This window comes from Poecilia mexicana, unplaced genomic scaffold (genome assembly GCF_051168715.1).
Source record: "Poecilia mexicana isolate PSO_F unplaced genomic scaffold, ASM5116871v1 scaffold_20, whole genome shotgun sequence".
Taxonomy (NCBI): Eukaryota; Metazoa; Chordata; class Actinopteri; order Cyprinodontiformes; family Poeciliidae; genus Poecilia; species Poecilia mexicana.
In genome coordinates this window covers 14,215,498-14,242,988 of record NW_028263389.1, presented here as the reverse complement: position 1 = coordinate 14,242,988, position 27,491 = coordinate 14,215,498, and the positions used below count along the sequence as shown (strand labels likewise).

The following is a 27,491-nucleotide window of genomic DNA, read 5'->3' as shown; positions in this document are numbered from 1 at the left end:
CTCAATACATATTTTATGGAATCATTAGCCGACTAAAAAATACGAGTGTACTCTACAGTAGGTCGAGTCAATATTTGGTTGTGACTACTTTTGCATCTCTTAGTACTTCAGTGCTGCGTGGCATGGAGATGACCCTATTGTCAAAGTTATTATGTCTGGATACAGCACAGCCATAACAGGTTTCTTCAACAATGACAATTTGTGGTTTAAGCAAAAAGGAATTATCGCAAAAAAAACAAAAAAAAAACGAACATCAATATTTAGAAAAAACAAAACTTTATTTGAATCCCATGTGACCACTTTTTGCCACAAACATTGCACAGTATGAAGAGAAATCACATCATTGGGCTTTGTGTCACATCAATTGTACACATGATCCTATTATAGGTGAAAATGTTTGTTTTTGGTGATTTCAAAATAAAAAAAAAACAAAAAAAAAAATTGTCTTTCAGTTTGTAAAACAGCAATACGTAGTGTTTATAACTTTACAGTCCACTGGCCGTTGTTTTCGCTGAGTGACGGTGAGGGTGAAGGCTCAGTCTAAGAACCTGCTACATTGATCATCTGAAAAATATCCCTTGGTATGAAAATAAGAGTATAAAAAAAGTTTATTTTAAAATTAGCTAAAAGTAAATGACAAAAATCATAACTATACTTATGAAAACAGTTAAACATTAACTACAGTAGTGAATAAGTTTTTCATCGATGCCAAGAGCAAAGTGTAAGACACTGAGATGACCTTTTTTTCTGCCTTTAGTGTGCAAATGAATGAGGCAGAGCAATCAGGAACTCTGAAATGTTTTTAACCATAAATGAGTGTGGATGCGACCCGTCTGAATCATCCAGCTCTTGCTCCATCCCTCTACGGCGATATTCAGTACAAGTCAAAGACATAAAGACAGGCAGCATTTCTTTGATAACATTTTTGGTCCCTGTGTGCAAATAAAATACACATGTAGATACATACGCATGTATATGAAATGACTAAACTTACAGCCAAGGCACCTTGATACAGTTTTTTAAAATGACAAAAACCAAAACAAAAAAAAAACATCCTCATCATGTCGATTGGTATACCAAAAATAGAAATGATCAGGCTTTCATGTGGTTTTGTTCTCTCTTGCGTGCAGCAGAAAAAAAAAGTCACTGAACTGAGGAGTTCCACATTCGAGACGCAAAGTCAGTCTCCTTCCCGACCCCCTGCCCCCGCTTCTTCTCCTTTAGGACACCAGCTGTTTGGCTTGCAGCTCCATCTCCGCAGCCCGTTTGAGGGCCACATCCACCAGGAGCTGGAAGCCGCTGAAGTCCTGTGTGAGGTCCGGAGGGGTCGGGGGAGGGGTGTTGAACAGGCCGCTGCGGGGGCTGAGGTTGCCCTCCATGCTGGTGCTGCTGAGAATGGTGGTGGTGGCAGAGAGCGGCCCCTCATCCCGGCACCGGAACATCGCCTGAGCCTGCACGGACTGCAACAGCTCAGCCGCCCTGTCGCAGTTCATTCCTGGCACTGAAGGGTGGGAGGCTGTCGGGCTGGCCTGCATGGCTGTGGTGACAGTGGTGTGACAGATGACAGAGGGCCGGTTTGGAATGAGGCCAGGAGAGGGAGACGAGGAGACCGGAGAGGACATGGAGTGGGACACAGGCTTCCTCAGGACGCTGGGAATGCTGGGATCGAAGCTAGAAGGGTGGAAGGCGCGTTTGTCGCAGGCCTCCTCTGCGCCTGCGGCAGGACTGCTGTGTTTCGGGGACTGGGAGCTGTCGGAGAAGCTGTCGCCGGCCTTGCTCCCTTTCCTGGAGATGGTGAACTGGTTGGGGTCTTTGCCATCTTTTCTCAGCATCTCTGGGAGGAGTCGTCGCCGGGCATTGATAAACCAGTTACACACCTGCAAAAGACAAGCACAGAAGTCACTTTAATGAGAAAGCTGCATGTTTGGCTATTATTTTATGCCTAAAAACAAAACAAAACAAAACACTTTTCACAAATTAAGAACTGATGAAAGTGGGTAAAATGCAATTACTATACGCCACATGTTCTTGGACTGCAGAAGTGCAGAGTTTATAAATTCAAAGTTTTAAATTTAGACTTCATAGAGAGTGAACTTTTTAAAGGTTCTTTTTTTTTTTTTAAAGGATTAGCAGTTAATACAAGACCAGAAGTAAATGGTGGCGCATTCAATTGTCTCATAAAAACTGGGAATGTTGCATCATTCTGGGAATGACGCAACACTTCAAACTCTAGTTACAAGCAGGAAAGTCACTGGGTTTTACTTACTGTTGTGGCGCCAACTTGAATTGGCATTAAAAGTGCTGATAATGTATTTCTCCAAATTTCACATGTTCAACACTGCAGGAACATATTGTGTGCCACTTGTTTAAGCAGATGCACACCATCAAAAGGTCAACTCTTATGCCCTGTAACTTTCACTATGGTTTCTAGTGAAGCCCTAGTTTCACTAGAAACCACAGTTTCACTAGGGAGACTGCAAACTTCTGGAGGACTTCTTGTTGCATTTCTCACTGGAGACACTAAAACTACACTTAGCACAAACAGCATGCACCATAATTCCACTGGCACCATTTAATTCGCATGAGTCCAAATGAGTTGTGCTGAAAGAGAAAGCTAATGGCTAGTCCAAGAGAGGCCAAGATCAAAGTAGGCTGTTGCCATCATAAAAACAACTCTTATCTCAAAAACAAAGTGGCTAAAGCAAATGCTATGTTATGAACCTTTAACCCTTATTTTATCATTAGGAGGTTAAATTCACAAATGACCTATGATTATTCAGACAAGAATTAAAGGATTCTTGTCTGAATCCTGTGCATCACCAATGAGCTTCTTCAGTGAAACGCATCCTGAGAAGGAACATGTAAAAGATATGCAGCCACTACTTTATAAGAGATAAAGTGTATAATTGAGAAAATGGGCGTTTATGTGAATTACATTTTATTTTAATATTTTTTTCTTGTATTATTTTACACTGCAGTTTCTATCAGGAAGCTCACTGGTTACACACCACCTCAAAAATGAGACTTGTCTGTAAATAGCCAACCAAAACAAAATTAACTATGAATTAAAATTTTGTAAAATAGTATTCACTTAAACCTGTATGAGACTGTAGTTTTTTGTAATTTTAAAGACAGTTGAACTTCGCTTTTGATCATGGATCCTGTTCTTGAACGTCAGTGTAGGGAGCCAACTTATCTGGATTAATGCTGAATAAAAATGCTAAGCGAGTAGCACATTAACTACCTATGACTCAACTTGAAAAATCCTCAACTCTCCCTTTAAATTATGTAGTTTAACAATAAGAGCTAATCTCCTTTGTCAAACTATTAACAACCGTTGTCCCACCCCTCTTTCTGTTCACCCCTCTAGGCTAGCTGTAACTGGCTCAGGGAGGCCTGTAACTCTAACTATGTAAATGACTATGCATTGTTCCCAGACAGCTGGGATGGAACGAGGCTGGAGGGAGGGAAATTCCTGCCCAATGTCTCTTAGCCAAACCCGCAGCACTCACAGGGAGTGAGTTTACTCACGTTGCCTCATACACTTTTCGTGTTGCAACGTCAAGCTGGTTTGGATGACCTTCAATTCACTGTTGACGTGTTGCATTTGCCATCTTGACAGGATATGAGTCAGTAAAGCTCACGCTTGTTTCCTCTCAAGTTTTACAGTGGTGGGTGTTTTTGTTTTACTTTAATGGTTTACTGGCAGCAAGTCTTTGGTAATTTTATGTGACTTCACTTCATACCTGCAACGTGGAGAGCTGAGTCTGCTTAGAGAGAAGGGCCTTCTCCTGCTCTGATGGGTAAGCGTTGTAACGGTGCTCATACAGCCAGTCCCTAAGAATCTGGACCGACTCTTTGGGCAGGTTCCCTCTCCGTTTCCTCTTCCCGTTGCTCCCGGCGCTCGAGGACAGATCCAGGGGGGCGTCAACGCTATCCTCGTCATCCGTCTCGCTCCCCGACAGCATTGTCAGACCTGAAACAAGAAAAGGAGAGCACATTAGGATGGGACGGGGGGTGGGGGTGGGGAGAAGAGCCTATCCTGTTTTCATCGAGTCCCGCAGAGGCTGTCTGGAAGGCAGCTGATGTGTCAGAAGCGAGCTGTCAAGTTCAGCCATGTGATTCATATAAGGAGCGAGGGAGGGAGGATGTGAGAAGGAAAAAAAAGAGGAGGGGGAGAGATTGAAGGAGGGGGGGACGTCACAAAGGCTTGCCTGATGCTGTGTCAGTTAAAAAGCCCTGCCTTCACAAACAGACCAAACAGAAGGGAAAGGAACATTTACAAGGGATTCTGTAAGGAGCGGTGCCTTTAAAAAAAAGAGATTAGAAGGTTCTGCTTTCAATGTTAGTCATTATCAAACAAGGTTTTGGGGGATTTTGAATCAGCATGAGAGTGACATATCAATAAAGTCACTCTCATGACTAAATAACATACTTAACCCCTTTATTCCAGGAATTTCTCTGCTGTCAGCCCCAAAATTTATTTATTATGTCATCTTAGGTAAACCACATGGTGGGTCTAGTTGTCTTGCAGTGTCAGTGGCGGTTCTGGTGGAGGAAAACAAGCGATTCCTCATGCTGACTAGGCCAAAGGCTGGTATGTGATCTTCACAAGAAAGCAAACTTTAGCAATATTAATGCTACAAAAACTGTAATAATTGAGGCAATACATTAGAAATATTTTCAGTTTTAACAAAAAACTAATTATTGCATCCAATGAGTGTGATCGGTAACATGCATTTTTGCTCCCTTAATCTGTGCATCGACTAATTTATTTTTATACATGAAATTAAACCATTAATAACCCCCAGTAAATCTGCAGTAGTTTGTAAATGACAATTTGATATTAATTTTGATATTTGTTAGACCCCGTAGCTCTACATTAGAGCGACGGGTGACACCTCTTAGGTTTTTACACCATGACTGTCAGCCTGACTGACAAATTCAAGAATTTCAGGCCATATCCATGTGAGAATGTTTTTCTATCCATTTGTGTTATCTAAAAGATTCTTTGTAAACATGGCAATATTTGTTGTCCAGGCATATGAAACAAAAGTGATCCAAATGTCACACCAACTATGCCTGTAGGTGGCGGCAAATAGCAGTCATTGAAGTACACCAAAAACAAAGGACGAGGCATTACATCTGACAATTTTGGGGTTCGAGGTTTAAGTTTGTATTTGTGAATAAGTTGCGTAAAGAATATCTACTTGGAACAATACAACACCTTTAGGACTACGAACCCTCATGGCATCTGTAAACCTGCAAATTCTTGCTGGTCCAGTTAGAAATATTCTGAAGCAGCCAAGTAAGTATTTTTTTGTAAATGAGAGAAATAAACATTTCAGCCAGCAGACCAGCAGTACGCAGCCACAGGTCAGAAGGGGGCAGTGCTGTGTTACGCTATGCTCTATAAAGCTGGAGAAAACTCCAGTCGCTTTGGGACTTTCCCTGGCATCTCATGCAAATTACTTTAAACTCTAAGAACGGTACATGGAATTTTTTAAAACTTCAAATTTAACTTCAACATATTGATAAGAGTATATAATCCCTGCCCTGACTGGCAGCAAACTGAAAACTACATTTCAGCAGAAGTATTCATTTGGAAAATTCCTCTTCTGTAATAAATAACTTTTGAAGCAGCTCGCCAGTAGCTTGTGTGATATTTAGACCAATATTTACACCAGGACAGCTTAGGGAGCCATGTAAGAAAATTCAGAGGATAGATGAGGTTTAAGAGGTCTGCATAAGAACAAAGTAGTGGGAAAAGAGCAAGAAAGTTCCCAACAGGATGAGGTAATTACGTAGGCTGGAGAAGAGGGGAAAGGGGGAGGGGAGACCTGTTGCAAATCAGCGTCTCCAGACTAAACAAAAGAACCCAAGGGCTGCGTGCGTCTTTGTACCCAACTGAAAAGTTTCCACTCGCCAAGAGATACTTTATGGTGAACTCAACACCTTCCTAAAACTTACAACTAATCAGAATGATCAGAAAAGTGTTCAGACTCATTCAAGTCGCTGGTTTAGTAAGTTTAACACAACTTGTAAGATGGTTTCTATTGTGTGCCTGCGTGAAGGAGCTGCACCACGAGGTCCACGAACAAGGCAACAGCCAACTTCCCAACAATGAGGTCAATAAGAACATTAGCCTACTTTCTGATTACAGACGCTTTAAAACCGCGCTTAATGTGTTTGTTTCTTTAAGACGGAAAAGATACAAGGTATCGATTTTTTTTATTATTCGAAAGCACGTTGTGAAAACGTCACAAACTCGCGAACACAACAATAGTGCCACCAACTTTGGCTTTTATCGTCACTGCATTACTTCGTCACTTATTTAATGAAACATGCCTAAATACAAAGGTACAAAAAACAAAACCATGGTGTCTTCCTCTTAAGTTTTAACGTTTTGCGCTTTCAATTTAGGTCGAGACTTCGTTATGAAAACACGTAAACACAGGATAGCGCAAAAGTAGCATAAACACACGTGTAACTAATCTTAAACGGTGAGTGAAAAACAAGCATATCGACTTTTGACACCGCGCCAGCACATGGTGGAAGAAAAGCCCCCTGTCATGTCTGAGAAGGAAACAATGGACTGCATGGTTTGCATATGAGGAGAATCATTCTGTCTACCGTTTTCCCAGTAACGGGAAAACGTTTTTTATATATTCTTCTACAACAATCTCGTCCAAAACATCCCACCTACCTTTTTTCGTCTTCATCTCCGTTTGTAAAATGCCCAGTAATTCCTCTGTTTTTCGTCCGTTCAGTGTGTATCCCAGGGGGAAAAAATCCTTATTCATCAAGTTTCTTTTTTAAAATATGTTTTATATTGGTCTCTCTTCTCTTGGTCCCTGTTGTGAATCGTGGTATAAAAAAGAAAGTAGAGGTGGTGGTGGGGGTTTACCTGAGACCACTCCGTCCCTTCGGCTCTCAAAGCCGTTTTCCTCGTTGACTCTGTGTGTGTGTGTGTTTGATCCTGAAACTGGGTGACAGCTATCTTTGACAGCTGCGTGACTCAACGCAGAGATCCTCCCACCATGTTGAGCTGCATGGGGAAGAAAATCTCTGACATCAGCACGGCTTGTTCCACTGACATGAATACATACGGTTTCGTAAGGCTTTAACTACTGCATAATTCCCCCTAAATGCATAATAACTTGCACACACACATTTGAAAACAATATGCTGGGAAAGCATGTTATTTCTTCATCGAGGGAGATCGGAATGAAAACAAAACAGGCTGGCGGAGGGAGCACTGCGGACCTCGTGGCAGTAACTGAGTGAAACAAACACGGTTTGCCTTTAGGCAAAACCTCTTTTTAAAAAAAGAAAAAAAAAATCTAGAACATGTTTTGTAGCTTTATCTCCGGACTTACTACCAAAAGCTGTGCTTTTTTAAGAGCGTGATCCTATTATGCGTATTAGGGTTCAAACCGTTCAATTATTTAGTGTTGGACAATATAACGTACCTTAAATCATTCCTACTACTCCTACTTCCTCTCTCATTTTGCCGTGTTGCTACGGGAAATTAATGAATGTTAGTTAAATTTGTTAATACTGTTACCATTCCTAGTATAAACCTCCAGACGTGGGTGTAGTAGTGACATATTGACCCCGCCTTGCAGCAGCTGGAGGGTTATAGTGCGCCAGTTCAGGTTATTGAAACCAACAACAAGGACGGCGATGGGGAGGGAAACGATCGATGCCTTCATTTGTATGCGGACCACAACCTTGCGACAGCTGCTGTGGCATCGGCTGTTTGCATGAATTTGTTCCAAACAACCGCTTGGGTTCCATCTTTGAGGTGAAAATGTCTCCCTCTAGTGGTTTGTTTTGCCACAGATTCTATGTTTGAATATGAGGGAAACCTGAGGTCCTCGAGCTCCCTCTGGCAGTTGAGATGCTTCCGTGCAACCCCATATGCATAAATACGAGAATAAAATAACATGTTTCAACTATAAAGTAAAAGAAAATCTTCTTAAATATCTCATTGCAGCCCACATATCAGCTGAAGATATCTGTTTACACTTTTACTAGAGGCTAACAGAATGCCCTACACTTTTTCCAGATTGTGTCATTTCAAAAACTGAGGTGGATTTTTATTCAGTCCTCTTTAATTTGATGTCCCTAACTAAAATGAATTTGAACTTATTGCCTTTAGAAGTCACCCAGTTAATAAATAGCGTCTACATTTGCGTCGTTTAATATCCGTGTGAAAGCAGCTTATTAGTGAACAAATAATATCATGAAGACGAAAGAATATAGGAGATTGGTCAGGAAAAAAAAACTGTGGTCAGGGTTAGGTTAAAAATAATATATGCTTTTATGATCAAACAGTTCACTGCTCAATACATCATCTGAATATGCAAAAACTATGCTACTACTGTACCTACCAAGACATGGTCATCCACCTCAGCAGAAAGATTGGACAAGGACAGCGTTAATCAGACAAACAGTAGGTGGGCCCATCATAATCCAGGAGCAGCTGTAGAGATCCAGAGCTTAGAGGGAGGAGGGGATCTTTGGGTAGGGACAAATATGGGCCCTAGCTCAACTTTATGGAAGACTGCCAAGAAGAATGTTATTGTTAAAAGAAAGTCCCTATGCCATGTAGAGGACACAGCAAACACATGGATGAAGGTGTTATGATTTGATCTAAACAAACCTGAAATTTGTGGTAAACATAGACTTACACCACCTGGTTCCTTCTATGCACCATATCTAAAATGAAACATGCTGGTGGTGGGAGCATTTGAGAGTAGGGTTGTTTTTTTTTCTTCGGCAGGGCCTGGTTAGAGCTAAGAGGAAGGAGAAGGAAAATCCACACTTGATCATCAATAAATCTTTCTCAGTACATTGTTGCACCTGCGTTGTCATTGTCATTGTCAGAACATGAATATTCTACAGACTAAATAATTACCTCCATTTATTACTAAGCATAATATTTCCTGAACGTGCTTCAGGAAATGCATGTTCAGGAAATATCAGAACATGATGATCTATATCATGCTCTGATGATATCAATTCATCAGAACATGTAACAGCTTGAATTGTAACCACATGACTGCTATGAGGTAAAGGCTATATAAAGCAGTCACATTCTAGGAATCTCCAGAAGGTCTAGCAGTCCAGGCGTTAAATATAGGCATATGAACAAGTTTGTCATATCAAAGGCTTATAGCCTTTTGTCATTCAAGAATAAATACAATTGAAAAATGTCATAATAATATTAGTACTTAATACAGTAATATAAATATTATATTCAATAATTTGTAGTTTGTTTGCAGCTATTGTGGTTGTATTTATTGTGTCCCCCCACAAATGGACTATCTACAATTATTACGTCCAAATCTCATAAGATTATTTCTTTCTTTTTCTTCCTTTCTTTCTTAATTGTTATTTTTCCTTATACTGTAAATAAAAAAGAGTGTCCTCCTGTGACTTGCACTGATGTCAGGGAGATGGGTCAAGTCACCTAGTGACAAAACAAAGCGGATGGCAAATGGGTCCTTTCAAAATAAAACTTTATCTTTACATATAATCGTTTGGGCCACTTGTTTACGACAAAAATGTTGTCACCTTCCTGGGCATGTACTTGCTAAGTAGCTAAAATATAAACTCTTAATTAGTCACATTATAAATAGCTATTTTGACTTCGATGTTTAGACAGATTGCAGTCAAGTCAAATGTGGGTTTTTTCAATGAAAACTTAAATTTATCAGAGATACATTTGAGGGGAAAAATACATTTACCAGTTACATTTTATTATTACAATGTAAACAAAAAGAATCTGAATGACTATTTACTGAATTAATGAGGGAGGGGAAAAAAATCATACAAACCTCTTTCTGTGTGCTAATCTGCTTTAGGAACCCTTTGCTAGCACACTTCAAATGCTCCCCAAAGTGTCATTTCACATACACAAAAAAAAAGATGTTTTCAGAATAGGATTTAATTTATTAAGGGCAATAAACCAAACCAATATATTAAATGTCATTACCCTCCAAACCTGATAACTTGTTTCACAAACCCTTAGCATCAGCAGCTGCCAGAGAGCATTTGTGAAAACTGTTGATGGGCTTTTCATAACACTTTGGAGTAACTCTTCTTTGGATATTTGCTTTATTTCTGGAACATTTTAGGGTTTCAAAGTATGAATGTCGTATTTGTATTTGCTCAGGCTTTGAAGAGGCCAATCCGAAATGAACTTAATGGCGTGATAGTGATTCTTTATAACTCACGGCTTAAAATCACCAACTGACAGCTGGACGTTCTCCTTTATTAGTTTCTAATAATTGTGACAGTTTGTCCAGGCTCTGAAGCAACAAGACAGTTTTCTGTGTGTTTATCTGCTGGCATGTTTGACTGTAGTTATCTTGTTCTATGTTACAATTCATGATTGGTGTTTTTATATTATAAAATATTTAGAAGCTGGCTTGAAAAAGACATCGAAACTTTTGTTTAATGTAATTTTATCTTGAAAATCTCGAAGGGAAGTCTATGTGATTTAATCCTGCCTGACTGTTTAACCAGAAGGGTCCAGCTGCAGTTTCAACTCTAAAATTAGGGAGGCACCCTGTCTGCAAATGACGCAAAGAGCCCGAACTGGAGCGTGTCGTCGTCGCTGCGTGTTGCTGATAAGGGGGCTGGGGGCCATGGAGACCTTCCCAACAGCTCCCCGCTGTTGTTACCGATGACACGGGTCTTAATGTATTTTTAGCCGCTGTTGTCATGTTTTCGTAACGGCACGGCCGCTTCGCCCGCTATAAAGGACTGCGTTTCAAACATGCAGCTGTACAACAGCGTTCTCACACACTACCCGAGGGCGTCCAGGTCCAGGAAAGTTACTGTCAATCTGTCTCCGGCGTCCGAACACTCCAACGCGGCGACGCAAAGTTCCTCTAAGGTCGACGGACAACTTCGACTGCGCACAACTTCAGCGACTAACGGCAGTGAGACAAACATGCCAGCATTTTCCTGCTACGAAGCCTCACCGGTGAGGCCAGTTCACTTTACATCGACGGCTGAGATAATAATCCGTAGACCTGATGGAGTGGAAAGGTCTGTACCGGTTCACAGTATCAAGAAGCCCAAGAACAAGTCGCAAAGAGGTGAAAATGACTGTGATTCAGATATAATGGTGGAGATGGTTAATCATCTGGGCAACGGAACTGATGAGATGTTTCCTGGGAATCATGTTTTTAGGAGCAGCAGTATCAATGGGACGATGAGGAATTCATACGAGGATGAAACTTCTTCCCAGGCATCTTCTAGAAGGAATGGATTTGCCTCAGTGGATATTGAAGAACTTTCTCCCAGGGGGTCATCTCGTAAAGAGGACAAGGCCTTTGAGCTCAGTGTCCTCCAGGAGTCTCCACCGCAGAGATGCCAAGAAACAGGGGACATCAACGATAAGGTCACCAGGTATCTGGCTGAGGTGGAGAGGCAGAACAAGTACCTCCAGGAGAGACACAAGTACAGGTACCACATCATTCCAGATGGCAACTGCCTGTACAGAGCTGTGTGCAAAGCCACATACGGAGACCAAGCAAGGCATGGGGAGCTGCGGGAGCAGACCGTGCACCACATCGCCGACCACCTGGATGAGTTCATACCCATCATTGAGGGGGACGTTGGAGAGTTCTTGATCAACGCGGCGCAGGATGGTGCCTGGGCTGGGTATCCAGAGCTCCTAGCCATGAGTCAAATGCTGAATGTCAACATCCACCTTACGACTGGTGGCAGCCTGGAGAGTTCCACTGTTTCCACCATGGTGCACTATCTTGGGGAGGAGGACCCCTCCAAACCGGCAATCTGGCTTAGCTGGCTCAGCAATGGTCACTACGATGTCGTATTGGACAAGCGTCTCCCCAACCCAGAGTATGAGGACTGGTGTCGACAATCACACATGCAGAGGAAGCGGGACGAGGAGCTGGCAAAATCTATGGCAGCCTCGCTGTCTAAGATGTACCTAGAACAAAATGGTTGTGTTTGAAATACAGTTTGTATGACAGAGGACATATTTCCTTACAGAATGACAGATGGAGACTCTTCTGATGACTTTCTTCCTGCTTTAAATTATTTTTTATAAGATTTCTATGTGTGAAACAAAGTGCGGTGCACAGACTTGAGTTTTTCTACATACCAGAACGTCCAGATTGGAGTTTGAAAGGATGTATGCTTGTTTTTTTGGATGATTTTAGTTATGTTGACATCAGTGATGCTTTGAGTTTCAGTATTTTTGCAGTGTACAACATTTATTTGCCTTTTTCTTGGCCGACCATTTATACCTTTGACATCATTTGTGCAACAGTTCACACATTTTTAACAGGGCTCCAATGCAGTCTGGAATTTGTACAAAAAGCACTTAGAAAACTGTTGGATTTCTGACTTTTCCTTTTCTATTTCCTGAGGATAAACGTCTAAAAATGCCAAAAAAAATTGAAGTGTTTTTATGTCTGAATGGCTTGCTTTGTCTTTGCTTCATCACAACTACATTTTAATGTTACCCATTATTATGTTTGGTTTTTGACTCACTGACTGAATGTATCTCAAACCCCCACAAAGAACTATTTCACTACTTTTTAGGTTTCAGGCAACTGTAAAGTGGATGATTTTGACCAACCCTAATAAACTTGAAAAAAGTTCTCCATCTAAAAGAGCCCAAATTTTATGTGAGATCCTCCAATCTTTATTTGAGAAATCAATTATAGATTTTAAGATGGAGCTGATCCCAGTTAGTCCAGACACACAAAAAAGTAGTGAAACCTTGCATTCCAAAAAATAAAGCCAGTTTAATTTTCATGACTTGCAAAACCTACAACTGACAACTATTTAACCCATTTCAACATTAGTGTTTTATATTCAAATGTCCAAAATGTTACTAAAGACTGCTAAAAAAACTGTCCATTTGAACTGGGAAATGTATGGAATTTTGTTTTGAAATGTGTAAGAATCCAGTTTGAAATGCAGTGAATTTTAGATTGCATTTTCTTAAGTATGTATGTTATTTTTTTTTATCTTTGTATTTTTTTTTAAAATCTGTTTTCTCTCTTTTGCACTACAGTTCCTACTAGGCGTAAGTTGGTTATTGGATTCTCACCACGTTTTATCTGCAGTAGCACAGCATTAACAAAAAAGTATAACATGTTCTAACTGGTTTTCTTTAGATCAGTAAAACTTTTCTACTGCTGCTGAAGTAATATATTACTACAGATATTAACTGTTTATCATTATTATTTTTTTTTATCTTAATGAAATGGCATATACAAAGATATAAATTGTGCCAACTTAGTTTTGCGGTAGTTTTAAAGCAAACATGTAGTACCTTCGTAAGAGTGATGGGTGGATTCTCTCTTTTTTTGCTTTAAATCATGTTTCTTTCTCTCTTTTTTTCTAAGCACATAAAAGGTGTATTTTCTTTTTTTTTCAGACAGCTGACGAGCAGCAGCATGTGGGGGAGGGGTAGCGGTAGAGAGTCTATGTTCCACACAACTGGAGAAAATTCCAGTCACTCTGGCACTTTATCTGGCTTGTCATTAAAACAACCATAAATTGTAGGCACATAATATAGTACATTTTAGAATTTGTGAAACCAGAATTGCTTCACACCGTTATTCAGTCCATGCTTAGTCCCACCACAATTAAGTTTTGGTGTATTGATTGATCTTGAGTTATTTCTATAAATTTCATGGATTTGTTTTTATTTTTTGGATTGTTTCTGAATAAAATATAAAAATGAGATTTCATTTTCCTGCTTTTTTTTTATCTACAAATGAACATTTCTTTTTTTTTTTCCTAATGTACTGTTGCTAATATTATCTGAAAGGCTTTGTAGTACAAAGACTCCATTTGAACGGTGTCACTTACAATGATCCGACAGCCAATTATTCAGGTCCAACTGCAGAACTTGGTGTAAAAACAAAATTAAAACCATGAGTTTGCTTCCACATCAGTTAGGTGCTAGGTTCGTGTTGGTCTGTCACATAAAATCCGATTAAAATACAGTTTTTGGCTGTAACGTGACAAAGTTTAGAGATGTGAATATTTGTGCATCACACAGTACATGACACATCTATGGATTTATAAACAGAAATAGATGGAGGTAGCAAACTTTGTCACGTTATAAAAGGATCTTCACTAGTAATCTGTATTATGAATCTTATGACCAAGTAAGGATTTTAAAAGCAAAGTCTGCAGGAGAACAACTTTCAAAACCAAAAAATACCTTAGTCTTACTGCAACACATTCCAATCTATTTTTATAAGGTTCCTGGAAATGTTTCCGAAATACCTCCATCATGGTTTGTTTCAGTAAATTATTTGGAGTACAGGAAATGACCCTTGATTTTTTTTTTTTTGCATCCAAGAAAAACTGCCACAATGCCAGGAAAAAGAAAAGAAAAGAAAAAAAAAACAGTTTGACTTTGCTTCCACTAGATGGCATTCTAAACTCTAATATTTCCAAAATTACTTTAATGTTAATGCAGTATTTTTTTTTCTTTTTGTTCAAATGTAGGGATACTCAGGGCTTCTTTATTAACTCAGCGGACAAAGCACAAGTCATAGTAAAATGTTGTATATTTTTGAAGTGTGCATTTAGGCACGTCATATTACGATTTTCATTTTAGTTTAAAAATTTAACTTCTTTCTGAAACAACCTAACAATAACATAAAAATGCCATGTTTTGTGATGTGTGCTTCAACTGCTGCTTAGTTAACTATATTTTGTTACTAATGTTATATTCCTTTACCTGAAACCTTTACAATAGTGACGTAACGATGCAGTCACAGAGGCACATAGAAGAAAGTTTTAATCTTCTCTTTAATGCGGGAAGAGGAATGGGCTCCTCTGGCGCCTGGGTTTTCTCCTACGGATCATAAACAAGCAGGCAGGCTGAGCAGAGCAGAGCAGAGAAGAGCAGAGAAGAGGAAGACAGGTGAGACCGGACTCCTTCTCTGCAGTGGGCTACTGTGCTGGCTCTGAATCAGCGCACAGAGAGAAAGAAAGTCACCGACGGACACTGACGCTCTTCTGTCGCGCGTGGTGCGCCTGTGAAGGATCCCCACGCGCCAGAACTCACGGTCCACCTCGACACTGGGGAAGTTTACGGAGCGGATTCTGAGGAACAAACAGCCAACATGTCGGGACACCGGGTGCAGTTCGCGGACCTTCCTCCGAGTGAGCACAAAGGAAGCCCCAAATTTGCCAGTAAGAAAATTTTTTTTATTTTGATAAAGTACGTTTTATTCCATTACCAGTATTAAATGAAACCGTTGACACACCTAATTAGCTCTGAAACAGCTGTGCTGTACTTTAACATTGCTAGTTAACTTTATAGCACATTTTTGCCTAAAAAGCCCAAACTTTCTTATTAGTCATGTTAAAAATTCTGCATTTTAAAGGGGTCGTTTTGTTCTTAAAACTAATATTTTTTTAGCCAACATTACTTTCACTAATATGTTACTCATGCTATTAGAAATTGTGATAGGCATACACTGCAATAACAACATGAGGGATTTATGATAAATTACTGGCAACCAGTGGCTGTTTTTATCAGTTTTAGTGCCCTTCTTTCCTCATCTCTCATTTTGGAAAATACATTGTGTCCTTATCAGAACCATTAGGAATAAATAGCTCCTCTTAGTCAGATATTTGACATCTGCAAGTTTATTTAAAACACTACAGTGGCTTATGTGATAGTCTGAGCTGAATGAATTGTATCCATTTGCTTACAAAATCCCCCACTGTTATTGCTATGTATACCCTACCTTGATGTGGGTGACTGTGGCTCAGTGGGTAGAGTAGTTCTCTTACAATCGGAAGCTTGTAGGTTTGATTCCAGCCTCCACATGTCATTGTGCCCTGGGGCAAGACACTTAACCCCAAGTAATCTACATTTCAGTGTATAAATATGTGTGTATTTCTGAGTGTGAATGGCTGAATGTGACTCTTGTGTAAATTTGAACGTGGTTTGATTTTTATATACAGCTTTGAAACAATATACACCAACAAAGTTAAATAAATATTTTCTACAAAATAAACATTGAACATTTAAAATGTATCTACAATGTTGGTGAGTTTGTTTCAAGTTAAGTCACAATTCTTAAGCATGTACACAGGCATGATTGACAATTCTAAGACCTTCCTCCTGGCTCTGATTGGTTGTTTCTGATGCCAGTGTAATTTGGTATTTTTGCAAGTGGCAGTAGTAGCCCTGGGAGAAGAGAGAGAGTTTTATTTTTTCACAGATACATGTTTCATATTATAATGTCACAACATAATGACAGTTTTTAAAAAAATACATAATATATATTTTATTACAGTATATATTGTGAGATAATTTACTGTGAACAGAAATACATTCTCAATTGTAATATGACGTGGGAAGAACAGTTTCCAGTAAATTTATTGTATATACGTACCTCAGTTGGTTTTTACAGTGTGAACATCGCTGGTGATCCTTTGAGCATGGGCATCACTGGGATTATTCCATGTGCTTCCCTTTTAATACACTCATCTGAGGTGGCAGTTTGACCTTTCGATGATGCTACAAACTTTTTTCCTCCCTGGTCAGACCCACCTATCATGAAGTCGAGCGGTTCTCATGCCTGATCTTAAGCTGTCTCTGACCTTGTAGAGCATTTAGGGATGACCTGACTATAGCCGCCATCTTTTGAGTATCAACGAAGTCAGACCATAGTATATCAACAATAGAAGATTAAAGATGGAGTACAAATACGGTTTGTTCTCTGTGATATTAGATGCGACCCATCTATGCTTTCCTTTGTAGCTGCGTACTGCAGCATAGGGACTATGGCAGAGAAACTGAGCCCATCTCCATAGTGACAGGTTGAGTGACAGAACAAGTGAGTTAGGACATGGTTGGAAAATTGCCTGTTTACTGCAAATCGCTTGAGGAATGCATCTGTAGTCCTTTGTGGGTAGGTCTCGTTTTAGTTGTGATACAATAGAAGCATTTGTGACAATTCATCACCACTTCATATACAGTTTTTTAAATTTTTTTTTAAGTCATTAGGTCATTCATTTTGACTGCAGAGGGTAGAAGTGCTGATGCTGTGTGCAGGTTGAACTCAGATTGCATGTGGGCCATGTGGGGTTGATGTGTGTGAGGACACAACAGCAGCTTCAGCAACAAACTACACATTCTGACTCAGCCGATCCATTTTTCTGCCGCTTTGTGGCAGGTGACATGGGGTCGAATTTCACTGTCTTCCTTTTCTTCTGTTCTGATGCACATGCTCATAAAACATATGATCACAGGAATAACAGTAATGCACCCGCTTCACAATTCATTGTTCTAGTCTGCTTTTTGGAGTATGTTACCCTGATTTGAACATTACTGAAGATGCTTTGCTTAAGAAATTATCAGTCTGTACTGATTTATGATATTTTCAAAGTCTCTCTAAGACAAGATACATAACTTCGGCACAAGATAATGAAAACGTAGAACTGTAAATAAATTGATTTTTATTTGTTTGCGTTGTTGAAAAATCTTTACTTTCTTGATGACTGCCTAGTACACAAGCAATAAACTTGATTGCATGTTGTCACCTTTAGTCCCTGCATGATAGTTTCAGAAATATGGTAAAAATGTGTGTTGGAAACATAAACACAGAGTACACTTATGTACCATCTCTTTAAAGCAGATGGTGTTTGTGTCTACATTAATCTTCAGAAGCTGAGATGAGATTCTGGCAGTGCATCTTATAATTCTCTGTGAAAACAAATCAAACAGATATGAAGGTGAGGATGAAGCTTTATGTTTCTCGGACATATTCTGCTATTGATGGATCATTCACTGTTTTTCATTTTAGCTGCTGGTGATTTAGGTACAGTGTGAAATAGCAAAATCTGGTAGGATGATTGCATCTGATAACCATTTGAGGTGATCCGTCTGGACTTTGCAAGCTGTTGAAAATGCTAAACAGCTGTTTTTTCTCTTAATTAAAGACATGTCCCTGAAGGGTTCCTTAAGTTCCCCTAGAGAGCAAAACAAAGCATTAAGCGTGGACAGCATGCTGTTGTACTTCCTGTTTTAATTAGCCGCATTCCAGTGGTTTTCTTAGAAAAGGTAAAAAAAGAAAAAGTGAAGTAGTGGAAAGAATAAAACCCACTACATTTCCCCTGATGCTTAAGAAAAGTTTGAGGTGGTTTTAAGGTGTTTTAAATAGGATTTTAGGGGGATAGAAATAGCAAAGGATCTCCAAATTAAGATTTTATGGTCCAAATGCCAATGAGCGTCAGTTAAGTTTCGGCATACTAATTTCCAATCTAATAGTACAATAGCTAAGTTAATACTACATGTTAAGAAAGACAAACATGTGCTTTGTATACACCTGGAAACCTCATAGCTTTAAAACGCAGTAAAGGAGAAAAAACTGTATTCTATTAGTATAACATGGTCTAGATTGCAACTACCCTCTGCAGTAAATTCAAGCCTAGCTCATGCTGAGTATGCTATTTGTGTAAAGCATCAGCATGACATTTTTTGACATAAAATCAAAGCATAGTAAAAATCTCTACTACAGTCAGTTTAAATTGCTTTGACTGCAACCCCGGTTCAATTCTGTGGGTGGGATAAGGACATCCCTAAAAACATCTTGAATTGTTTGACCTGGTAAGAAAGGAAATGACTCCACTGAGTAGCTGTTCCCTTTCTGCTCAAAGTAATTTCACATGACCGTGTCATCATATCTCAGATATCCCGTATGTTTCTTAAAAAGAAGCGCTATGAATTCCCCTCTTTCAACAGTGGTCATTTCACTCCTTAGTGTCCCTGTTTGTACAATGGTTTCTTTTTTGAGGGGAATTTCTCTCCTATCTGTTTTTTTTTTCAGCTTTGGTTTCTCCAAAAACATAGTTGACTTAGTAATAAATCAGTAACATATTAAATTATTCTAATAGTTATTTTTAAAAATACACTTTAAAGCTTAGAAGTTGACAAAAGTGGACATATTTTTTCTGACTGTCATTTAATTCACGGGATATTCAAAAGTGTATATTATCTCAGAAAAAGAAAACAACATTATGTACTACACCCTGACTTGTGACATTTTGTGCTGTCAGCAAGTGTGAGGAAGGCAAGTCTGAATAAAGGTCTTATTTGAGAAATGAAGATAAACATTGGGAGGGAAGTTTATTATTATATTTTTTTACAAGACTAAAGAAGAAAGAGAAACACAACAGGGGTGGACAAGAGGGAGTGAAACTTGTTATGCAGCATATTCCTCTGGTTGCAATTAGTCTTGGTAGAGCCATCATCTCCATCTAGCTGGCTGATGAGGCTCTGGATGCCTGATGAATGAGCCGCCCTCCTCTGTCTTCTTCCGCTGCTGGAGGCTCCAGTGTCTCCTGCAGTGGGATACTGGTGTTGTAGGGAAGGGACAGATGTTTTTCTTTTCATTTTTGTTTTGTTTTGTTTCTCTAAACCATTCCCCTGCATGAATTCCTTCCAGAAGATGACATGATGGAGTAGCTAAAGAAATGCATTTTAGTGTAATGGTATAAGTCGGATATAATGTAGTTTGTCGTCTCTGGCAGCAACAAGTGATGAATGGAATCGGCTCCTTTTTTGTCACATGTAGAAGCAGCTGAGAAACAACCAACATGCCTACGATGTTAATAGTCATCTCAGAGGATCTAAGGTCGGATAACACAGAAGAAAATGTTCTCTGTTAAAATAAAAACACCCAGAGGGGCTGCACAGCTCTCCACAGGGTTATTATTCATCCACCACAAGATGTGCTTTGGAAATAGCTGCTCCTCTTTACTTGTGAAGTGAGACAGTTTGTCTCGGTGTTAAAACTTAGGATGTAATCACAGTCTGCATATGCCCTTCTCTACCACTAACCATGCATGATACACCCCCTGATTAAGCTTCCTTTTTCATTTTTTTTCTCCTAGGGAGCAATGTGAGCAAAAAACTGATTTAGGCACACATGAGTTAGAAGTGAAATAGCCTCTCGTTTGATGTTGCAGCCAGGTCATGTTCAAAGGAAAATACCAAATAGGTGTGCGGGGAGAAAATGGGCCAGGTTTTATAAGGGTTTGCGCTGATTTTCAACACAAAGTGTGCATCTGCATTCATGTCCGCATACACACCCTTGTATGGCGATACTTGATAATGGAGCTCGTGTAAAGCTTATCTCTACACTCCATGCTGACAACACTGGATCTTTCATCCACATTTGGTGGGTTTAATGACTTCACAAATTGATCAGAAGATCTCAGTCACTGCTGCAGAGGTCAGCTATTATTACACACATGTGCATGCATGCATGCACACATACACAAAGAGTTGATTTCCTTTCTATTAATTCTTTGATACATCAAACCTTTCTAAACTTAGATGGTTGACTTTTTTCCCCATACACTCCTGGCATGTACTAAAATAAATTGTGTTGTTGTACTCTTTGAGAAGTTTTCTTATTTCAGCATTAATATCTGCAATCTTTATTGATTTTAATGAGTCAAATTCACTCCAGCAATTCATGGGGACTGAACCACACAATGCTGTCAGACACATATTATGCACTATTCTGCTGAAAAAAACTATTAGAAAACAGCTCATCAGAATACTAGAAAGGCAGATTGTCGCAATGTTCAACATTTAAAACACCAGGCCTGTGACAAAGGTAGTGATGAGTTTGTAAAACAGTATTTTAAGCATGCTTTACGATTTAATCTGTTGATCAGTTGAGATCATAATTATTCCTACTCCTGTCAGAGTTAGGTTTATTTTAGGTTGTTTTAAATAGTTCTGATAGGAAATAGGACTGACATTAGGACATGAGGAGTTAGTCCATCCAAATGTCAAAATTAACTTCACACTTATCAAGCCAGCGTAAATTAATATAATAAAATTCCAAGTTTGCAGATAAATAAGTGAAATCACTCTTGACCTAGCAAGAGGTTTAGGGGCTGCAAATAGTAAACTTGACAAAGATTGCCTTTCTGACCTTTACTTAAAATATCATGAGCCATGAGATGTTATGACCTTCTGCTGATAAATATACTTTTTGGAATGAAATATATCTATATATACATATACAGTATACATTTTCTATATGCAAATGCACAATTTACAAATCATTTCATTATTTTAATTTCTTTAAGCTTTAACCAAACAAACTCCAGCTCTTGTCACTGCTCTTTCTATATAAGAGCTGGTTTTAGGTAGGCCTCCTCTTTTAGTAGGCTCCCAAGATGGCTGCCACAAAAGACACACCCACAAGGTAACAAACATTTCAACCAAACACAGACGAAAAGTTCATTTACACACTCTAGAACTTAAAAAGAAGGTTACAGAAAAACTTAATGCTTTTTAACACCATCATTGTATCTGACTTTTGTTGGGCTCAATAAAAATCAAAACTTCAAATGAAAAACAATAAGAACAGTACAATTAAGAAAAATACAAAATAAACATTCTAAGCTTGTCACAAATCAAAATGACCCAACAGAAAACCAAGACAAGTAAGTCATAGTTATAGGAGGTATAAGAGAAACCAAAAGCATGAACACTTTTACTCTGTAACTTCCGTTCATTTAAACAGCTCCTCCTGGTTACATATTATTTACCTCACTTGGCAAACACAAGCCTTCAGACAGCAATCATTTAACATTCCACACACTTTGCTTTTTGTATCTAATTTGATAACTATGTTTGTGAATTTGAAGTCAGCCTGCTCCCAGTCAATAACCGCAAGCCGCTCCTGTCAATATGACAAATGGGAGGTTTGGGTGGGCGGGTGTGTGTAACTGGATGGGACGCCACTGATTGGGTGCGGTAACAGCATAGCGGCTGTGGGAGGAATACATTGAGAAAGTGCTGAGAAGATTTTAACTGCACTGCATATACAGCAGTTATCCCTTTCAGCTGCTCAAAGTCTGCTTTGGATGATCCAGTGTCTTGCAAAAATATTCATACCTTTTGAACATTTTAACATTTATGTCACAGCTATCAACTTCAATGTATTTTGCAGGGAATTTACGTGATTAATTATGTTTATACATTCCGCATATACTTTTATCTGAAGCGAATAACAAATGAGGATATAATAGTGCCATTAATGCCAGAGATAACAATAAGCTACTTAGAAGGAAGTCTGTCTGACTTTGTCTGATGTGACAGTCTAGAAATAGAGTGCAAACACGGAGGGAAGTGCACAAAGAGACGGTGTGTGAGAGGGAAGCTTAGGTGCCAGTGTCAGAAACAAGCAATGCCACACGAACAGGTATTTGAACCCTAGGCCCGCATATTAAAAGTTTGGTGTTCTTACAACTGAGCTATCTAACACAAAATAGATCATAACTGTGCAGTCAGTTTTCAAAGTTTGTAGAAATATTCACACCCCTCTACGAGGAAGAATCTGTTGACAGGACAACTCTTAGTCATTCATTCCACAAATCTGGCCTTTATGGGTGGATGGCAAGAAGGTACCCGTAAGAGGTCTTGTTTGTATTTTGCCACAAGTTATTTATGGGCCACAGGAAGCATGTGGAAATGGTGTTTATGTCAGGTAAAACTAAAAAGTAACTTTTTGGCCTGCATGAAAAACATTAGGCATGGGAGAAAATTAACATTTACTATCACACCAAACACAAAGCCCCATGGTGAATCATACTGGTTGCAGAGTCACTTTTCTACCGCATCTAGGCTAGTCTCTAACAAAATTTACTCTCTATACCATTTGATTGAAGCCAAGTTATTTTACAAAGAAAAATGGGCAAAGAAGAATGTGCAAAGCTGGTAGAGACATACCTTTATGTTTTGCAACTGTAATTAGTGGTAATATTGACTCAGGGGGTCTGAACTCAAATGCGTATCACACTTGTCATATCGCACTTTGTAAATCATCTTCAAACCACATATCCCTTTCTTTTCAGTTCTCAATATTTACAATTCCGAAAACTCACCCAGTATGTTGATCTGTTGCTTAAAATTCAATTAAAGTACATTGCAGTTTTTAGTTTCAGTGTGACAAAATGTGAAAAATTGTCAAGTTATTTTTGTAAGTTGCTGGTGCTCAGCTGAGAATAATGAGCACTGTGCTACTGCTTTATCAGCATCTGTCTCATAAAATGAATGCATAATACATATTTTGTGGGAACTACTTGGTTTTGTTTCACTTCTTTTCATCTGTTAGGACGATTTGGGCTAATCCACTTTCCTCAATGAAAGGTCTATGAAATACGAACACGACAATAAGTGCAAAGCTGACATCAGCAAATAGCTGCTGATCCTTTGATCCACCTCTAATCTAAAGACAAAGGATTCCATCAGTTAGGAACTGTTTCTTTCATATTGAAGAACTGACAACGAAATTCTTTCTTAACTTTATGGTCAAGCACTTTCGTTCAAAGATTAAAACAATCCTTGCATTGATTTAGCTTTTTTTTTTTTAAATGAGTAACTAATTAGAATTTTATGAGGATTTTTCAGACTATTAAACATCAACACTTCTTTAAAGTCAACTAATCAGCACTCTCACAGGTAATCTGGCTTAAGAACTAAAATATGATGAGCAGCCTCTGAAGTCTGTGATGATGAGGTCTTGGCTGTCAGAAGCCACTGCAGAGGCCAGCAGTTGTGTAAGAGATTTAATGGCTGTGGCTTTGCTTGATCATCAGACATTTTGGCAAGCTTACTGAGAGCTTTTACTCTTTGGCTCTTCCAGTCAATCATTTTGTGTTTGTCAGCCTAAATAATAATTTGTTGATCCTACATGGAGACCTTTTGGACACAGAACTCATATGAAGTGTTGTAGGATCCTTTTAACATTTTGAAATGTTTTTCAGTAAATAACTACTTATAAAACCAACCTTTTCATCACGACTGAACAGATGTCCAAAATATGGTTCAAGATATAAGCCTCACATACATCTATGCATTAAAATCCGATGACTTCCAGACAAGAGCTCAGACTTCTCCCCTGTACTCGAAACTATCTTCTTAATGTTCACACTGCCCCGGGGAATTGTGGTTGTTTTTATCTTTAGATGATGACATACAGGAATACATGTTGCTTTGCTGCATAAGTTCATGTGTCAGTGTTCGTGCTTATGCGTGCAGTAAGTGCAGATCTGGAGTTTATTGGACAAACACTTTGGATTCTGCTTGGGCTTATGATTCATTACTCTAAGAAAAAATATATGTTCTTTGAATGGTTTTCTAATCTTCAGCGTCTCCCTTCTGTACGAATCAGTCCAGGTGCAGCTCTTAGACCACCAAGATGGACTCAGTGCTAATCTAATTCTAATCTCTTTAGTATGTGTGGAGCCATCTAGGACAGGTTTCCGTTTTATTTTTGTTAATCCCTGGTATTTTTTTAAAATAGTTGATATCATTTTCATACCACCTTTAGGGCAAAACAAAGTGCTGTGCAAACATTAGCATTATTATGCTGTTTTAATAAGACTTGTTGATCATTTTGCTCATAGCAGTTTCCAGTTAATACTATACAGAAAAATATTACAGAAATAATTGTTGTTCCTTATAAACTTAAGGAAGAAAGAAAAACAAAAGGAAAGAATGAGAGAAAGAAATGAATAAAGGGAAATAAATACACAGGACCTGACACAGCAGTGAGCTTCATTTTATTCTTAATTTTTTAGTTTATTGATGCCTGCTCATAAATTATCAAAGTAAAAGAGTTACTACAGAATGGTATGTTCATAGAGGTTTAAATTACAACCTTGCCTGAAATTAGGTTGCAAGAGACCTTCTTAGAATATAAGTTCAAATTTGAAGGTATTTTCTTAAATCAATGACTGCAGCAAGCCACGATAAGGTTAAGTTTACTAAAATGTTTAATATTGCATTTTAGCTTACTGGAAAACTATGAAAATCATAAACAAGCAAAGGAAGTCAGAATTTGGTCCACTTCGGAATATAACTAGAAAAACATCCTACGCTAAAAAGTAATTGAATGTTAAAAAAAAAAAAAATGCATCATAGAGTTTTGAGATCAAGTATGCAATAGAGCTAATAAATAAACTCTAAATGAACTATGTTCTACTAATTAAAAGCATCTGAGAGACTTGTGTCTTTCATTGTAAAGTGTTTTAGATCATACTCACAGCTCCTATTCCCCCATTATCATCCCACAGCTGCTGGCTATCTGGCTATCATCAGCTGCTGCCTATCTGGCTATCATCATCTCCTATTTTTTCAGGAGATCCTTAACCTTTGGGGAGAAGTGGAGAACAAGTAAGGCAAATGAAGTTCTTGAAAGATTGTTAACCACAGGGAAACACTGAGGTGGGCAAAAGTTAACTTTTTACTGACCCCGAGGACCTTTAAGTCCCCCAGCCCCAGAGTCAACCAAGTTCCTCTTCGTGTATCAGAACTTGACACTGAGCGGCGCCCAGTTTTTAATATCATGGGGATTGTGGCTGGTCTTTCCTGATAAAGGTTTGGGGTTAGTCTTTGATGTTCTTTGGACTCTTTAATGAGGATCAGGCTCTTGGGTTTTCTGGCCAAAGCCACAGAACTCTTTTACCGCCCTCCCTCTTTTACTTGGAGCAATGAGGTAACAGAATGAAGAACCAGTCTCCTCAAAAGAGAGGGATTTTCTTCCTTCTCTTTCTCTTGGAGTATAGTTTCCTTTCCTGTACTGTCCTCTCGCTTCATGTCTTTTTTTTAAAATACAGTTTCTTGGCACCAGGAGTGACTTATTTGATCATTTCATTGAGGGGAGCTTGCCTCAGATGAATCCCTTCCCCAAAGTAGCACACTGGGGATGCATTAGAGGTTTCCAAAGACTCGGGATAGGAAACACTCCAAAAGGGCTCTGACACATAAACACTAAAAATGTGTACAGACAAACCAACAAGAAGCCAAAAGGGTTAGGTTAGGTACCAGACAAAGTGGGCGTCCCTGACTGACCTCTAACCTTAGCTCTGAAAATAAAAGCCAATCAGAAACATGTGTGCTGTGGTTGTTTCCATTCTGGCTGAAGCGACACATTTGCTCAGGAAAACAATGATCCACTGTTGTTTCCTTAACCTTTGGGGAGAAGTGGAGAACAAGTAAGGCAAATGAAGTTCTTGAAGAACTACATACTAGTAATCCACTTTACCTTTTTATCCTATAGTGGGCAACATATATTAAATCACATTCTCCAAAGGAATATTTACACCACAATCCTTGTCTTAAGTATCCGCTTCCAAAAAAATATGCTGGAGCAAATTGTGATGCAATTTATTGCAACTAGCTTCAAGTTAAAGATAGTTCTAGCTTAGAGAACTGACTATAAATGTGTATAAATTATGACCATAAAATGAACCCATAAATTGAGGGACCATTATTCCTGTGGGATTCCACTGTACTATATAATGAAGAGAAGAAGAGCCAAAGAATTACCCTTCTAGTTCCAAGCCAGGAACCCGTTACTCCAAGTAGATATCCCACAAAGCTGTTCCTTCCTCCATTGTCCTTCATACCTATTTCTAGTCCGTTTTATGCCATGATTTCTCTCAACACCATCCAGCCTTTTCAAACTTTGTTCAGTCTCCTATGTGTGTCTGTCTCTTTTTTGTGTGTCTCTTTTGACTTAGATTCTTATCTCTGTCCGGTGTCAGCCCGGGCCAAGCGCTTCTTGTTTGCTCAGCAGATCTCCACTGCTGACTGAAGCCCTGTCTGTTTGTGTGGCCATACATATGTGCTCGCATGTCTGTCCACTTGCATTTATGTGCACTGATGGGAGACATCCTGTTGTGTAGTGACATAGATGCTGGCGTTTGCTGCGTTTGCTGCAGTTCAAATGATTTTCTTTTCGGTCTATGTTTTAAAAATAAAAAAGGTAGAAAAATAAGAGTATCAGTACATATTAAATTGCATTCATGAGTTTCTTTGTGTTTGGTTAGCTATGTAGAATATTTGAAGTACCATACATTCAAATTTTGCCAATACAAGAATGGATGTCTATTTGCAGGTATTAGGAGGTAAAATGGCTTTGTATCAGTTTAAATGTCATCATAGATAGGTGTATATGTTAGGTCTTATCCAATCTCCTGCCCAGATCTGCCATATTTTTGCAGTGAGGGAGGGATTAGATGAAGTGTGGAAGAAGTGCCATTTGGGACCTATAACATTTACATGCATGGCTGGTCTAATCTTTCTCTCATGTGTAGATAGACACGCCAAAGATTCACTGATTACCTGAAGTTTTGAAATTAATTATTTAATTCTAACCCAGTTAATTTGTTGCGGAAATTTAAACATTGGTTAGTTTCTTTTAAAGGTATATAATTCCAGCACGTGACTTTCTGTATTCACTTTGCTCCACTGATTTACAACTAATCGTGTCATTTAAATATCTTATAGACTTGAGATGGAAAATAAAACGATGCATGCTATATACGGTATGCTACGTTATTGTGCTGATATTCAGTCACTGAAACTGATTGGCTTGATTTAGAGAGCCAAGCACAAAAAATCCTCCAATGGAAATCTCTGGGCA

At 38.9% G+C, this 27,491-nt stretch overlaps 3 protein-coding genes across 3 annotated transcripts in view; 2 read left to right on the top strand and 1 right to left on the bottom strand.

Moving 5' to 3' along the window:
* Window positions 1-259: 259 nt before the first annotated feature.
* tgif1 (TGFB-induced factor homeobox 1) lies at window positions 260-7,597 on the bottom strand. Its single transcript, XM_015007432.2, has 3 exons — window positions 6,707-7,597; window positions 3,747-3,976; window positions 260-1,877 (listed from the first exon to the last, which is right to left on the bottom strand). Exons 1-3 carry the CDS (start codon window positions 6,801-6,803, stop codon window positions 1,221-1,223), a joined length of 984 nt encoding a protein of 327 aa, XP_014862918.1. The 5' UTR covers window positions 6,804-7,597; the 3' UTR covers window positions 260-1,220.
* Window positions 7,598-10,532: 2,935 nt separating this feature from the next.
* On the top strand, window positions 10,533-13,746 carry otud1 (OTU deubiquitinase 1). Its single transcript, XM_015000855.2, has one exon. It carries the CDS (start codon window positions 10,790-10,792, stop codon window positions 11,996-11,998), a length of 1,209 nt encoding a protein of 402 aa, XP_014856341.2. The 5' UTR covers window positions 10,533-10,789; the 3' UTR covers window positions 11,999-13,746.
* A 112-nt stretch (window positions 13,747-13,858) lies between these two features.
* Window positions 13,859-27,491, top strand: part of si:ch211-285f17.1 (sickle tail protein homolog) — a 122,304-nt gene continuing 108,671 nt past the window's right edge. The window contains exon 1 of the mRNA XM_088001279.1: window positions 13,859-15,213. Coding sequence (XP_087857405.1) covers window positions 15,144-15,213 — 70 coding nt within the window. The 5' untranslated portion in view covers window positions 13,859-15,143. The remainder of the gene's footprint in view (window positions 15,214-27,491) is intronic.

Coding starts and splice junctions, on each gene's coding strand:
- tgif1 (XM_015007432.2), bottom strand. CDS start 6,803: ATGAATAAGGATTTTTTCCCCCTGGGATACACACTGAACGGACGAAAA. Junction 3,977..6,706: donor GGAGATGAAGACGAAAAAAG/GTAGGTGGGATG, acceptor TTCTTGTTTCAG/GTCTGACAATGCTGTCGGGG. Junction 1,878..3,746: donor CTCAGCTCTCCACGTTGCAG/GTATGAAGTGAA, acceptor TGTCTTTTGCAG/GTGTGTAACTGGTTTATCAA.
- otud1 (XM_015000855.2), top strand. CDS start 10,790: ATGCAGCTGTACAACAGCGTTCTCACACACTACCCGAGGGCGTCCAGG.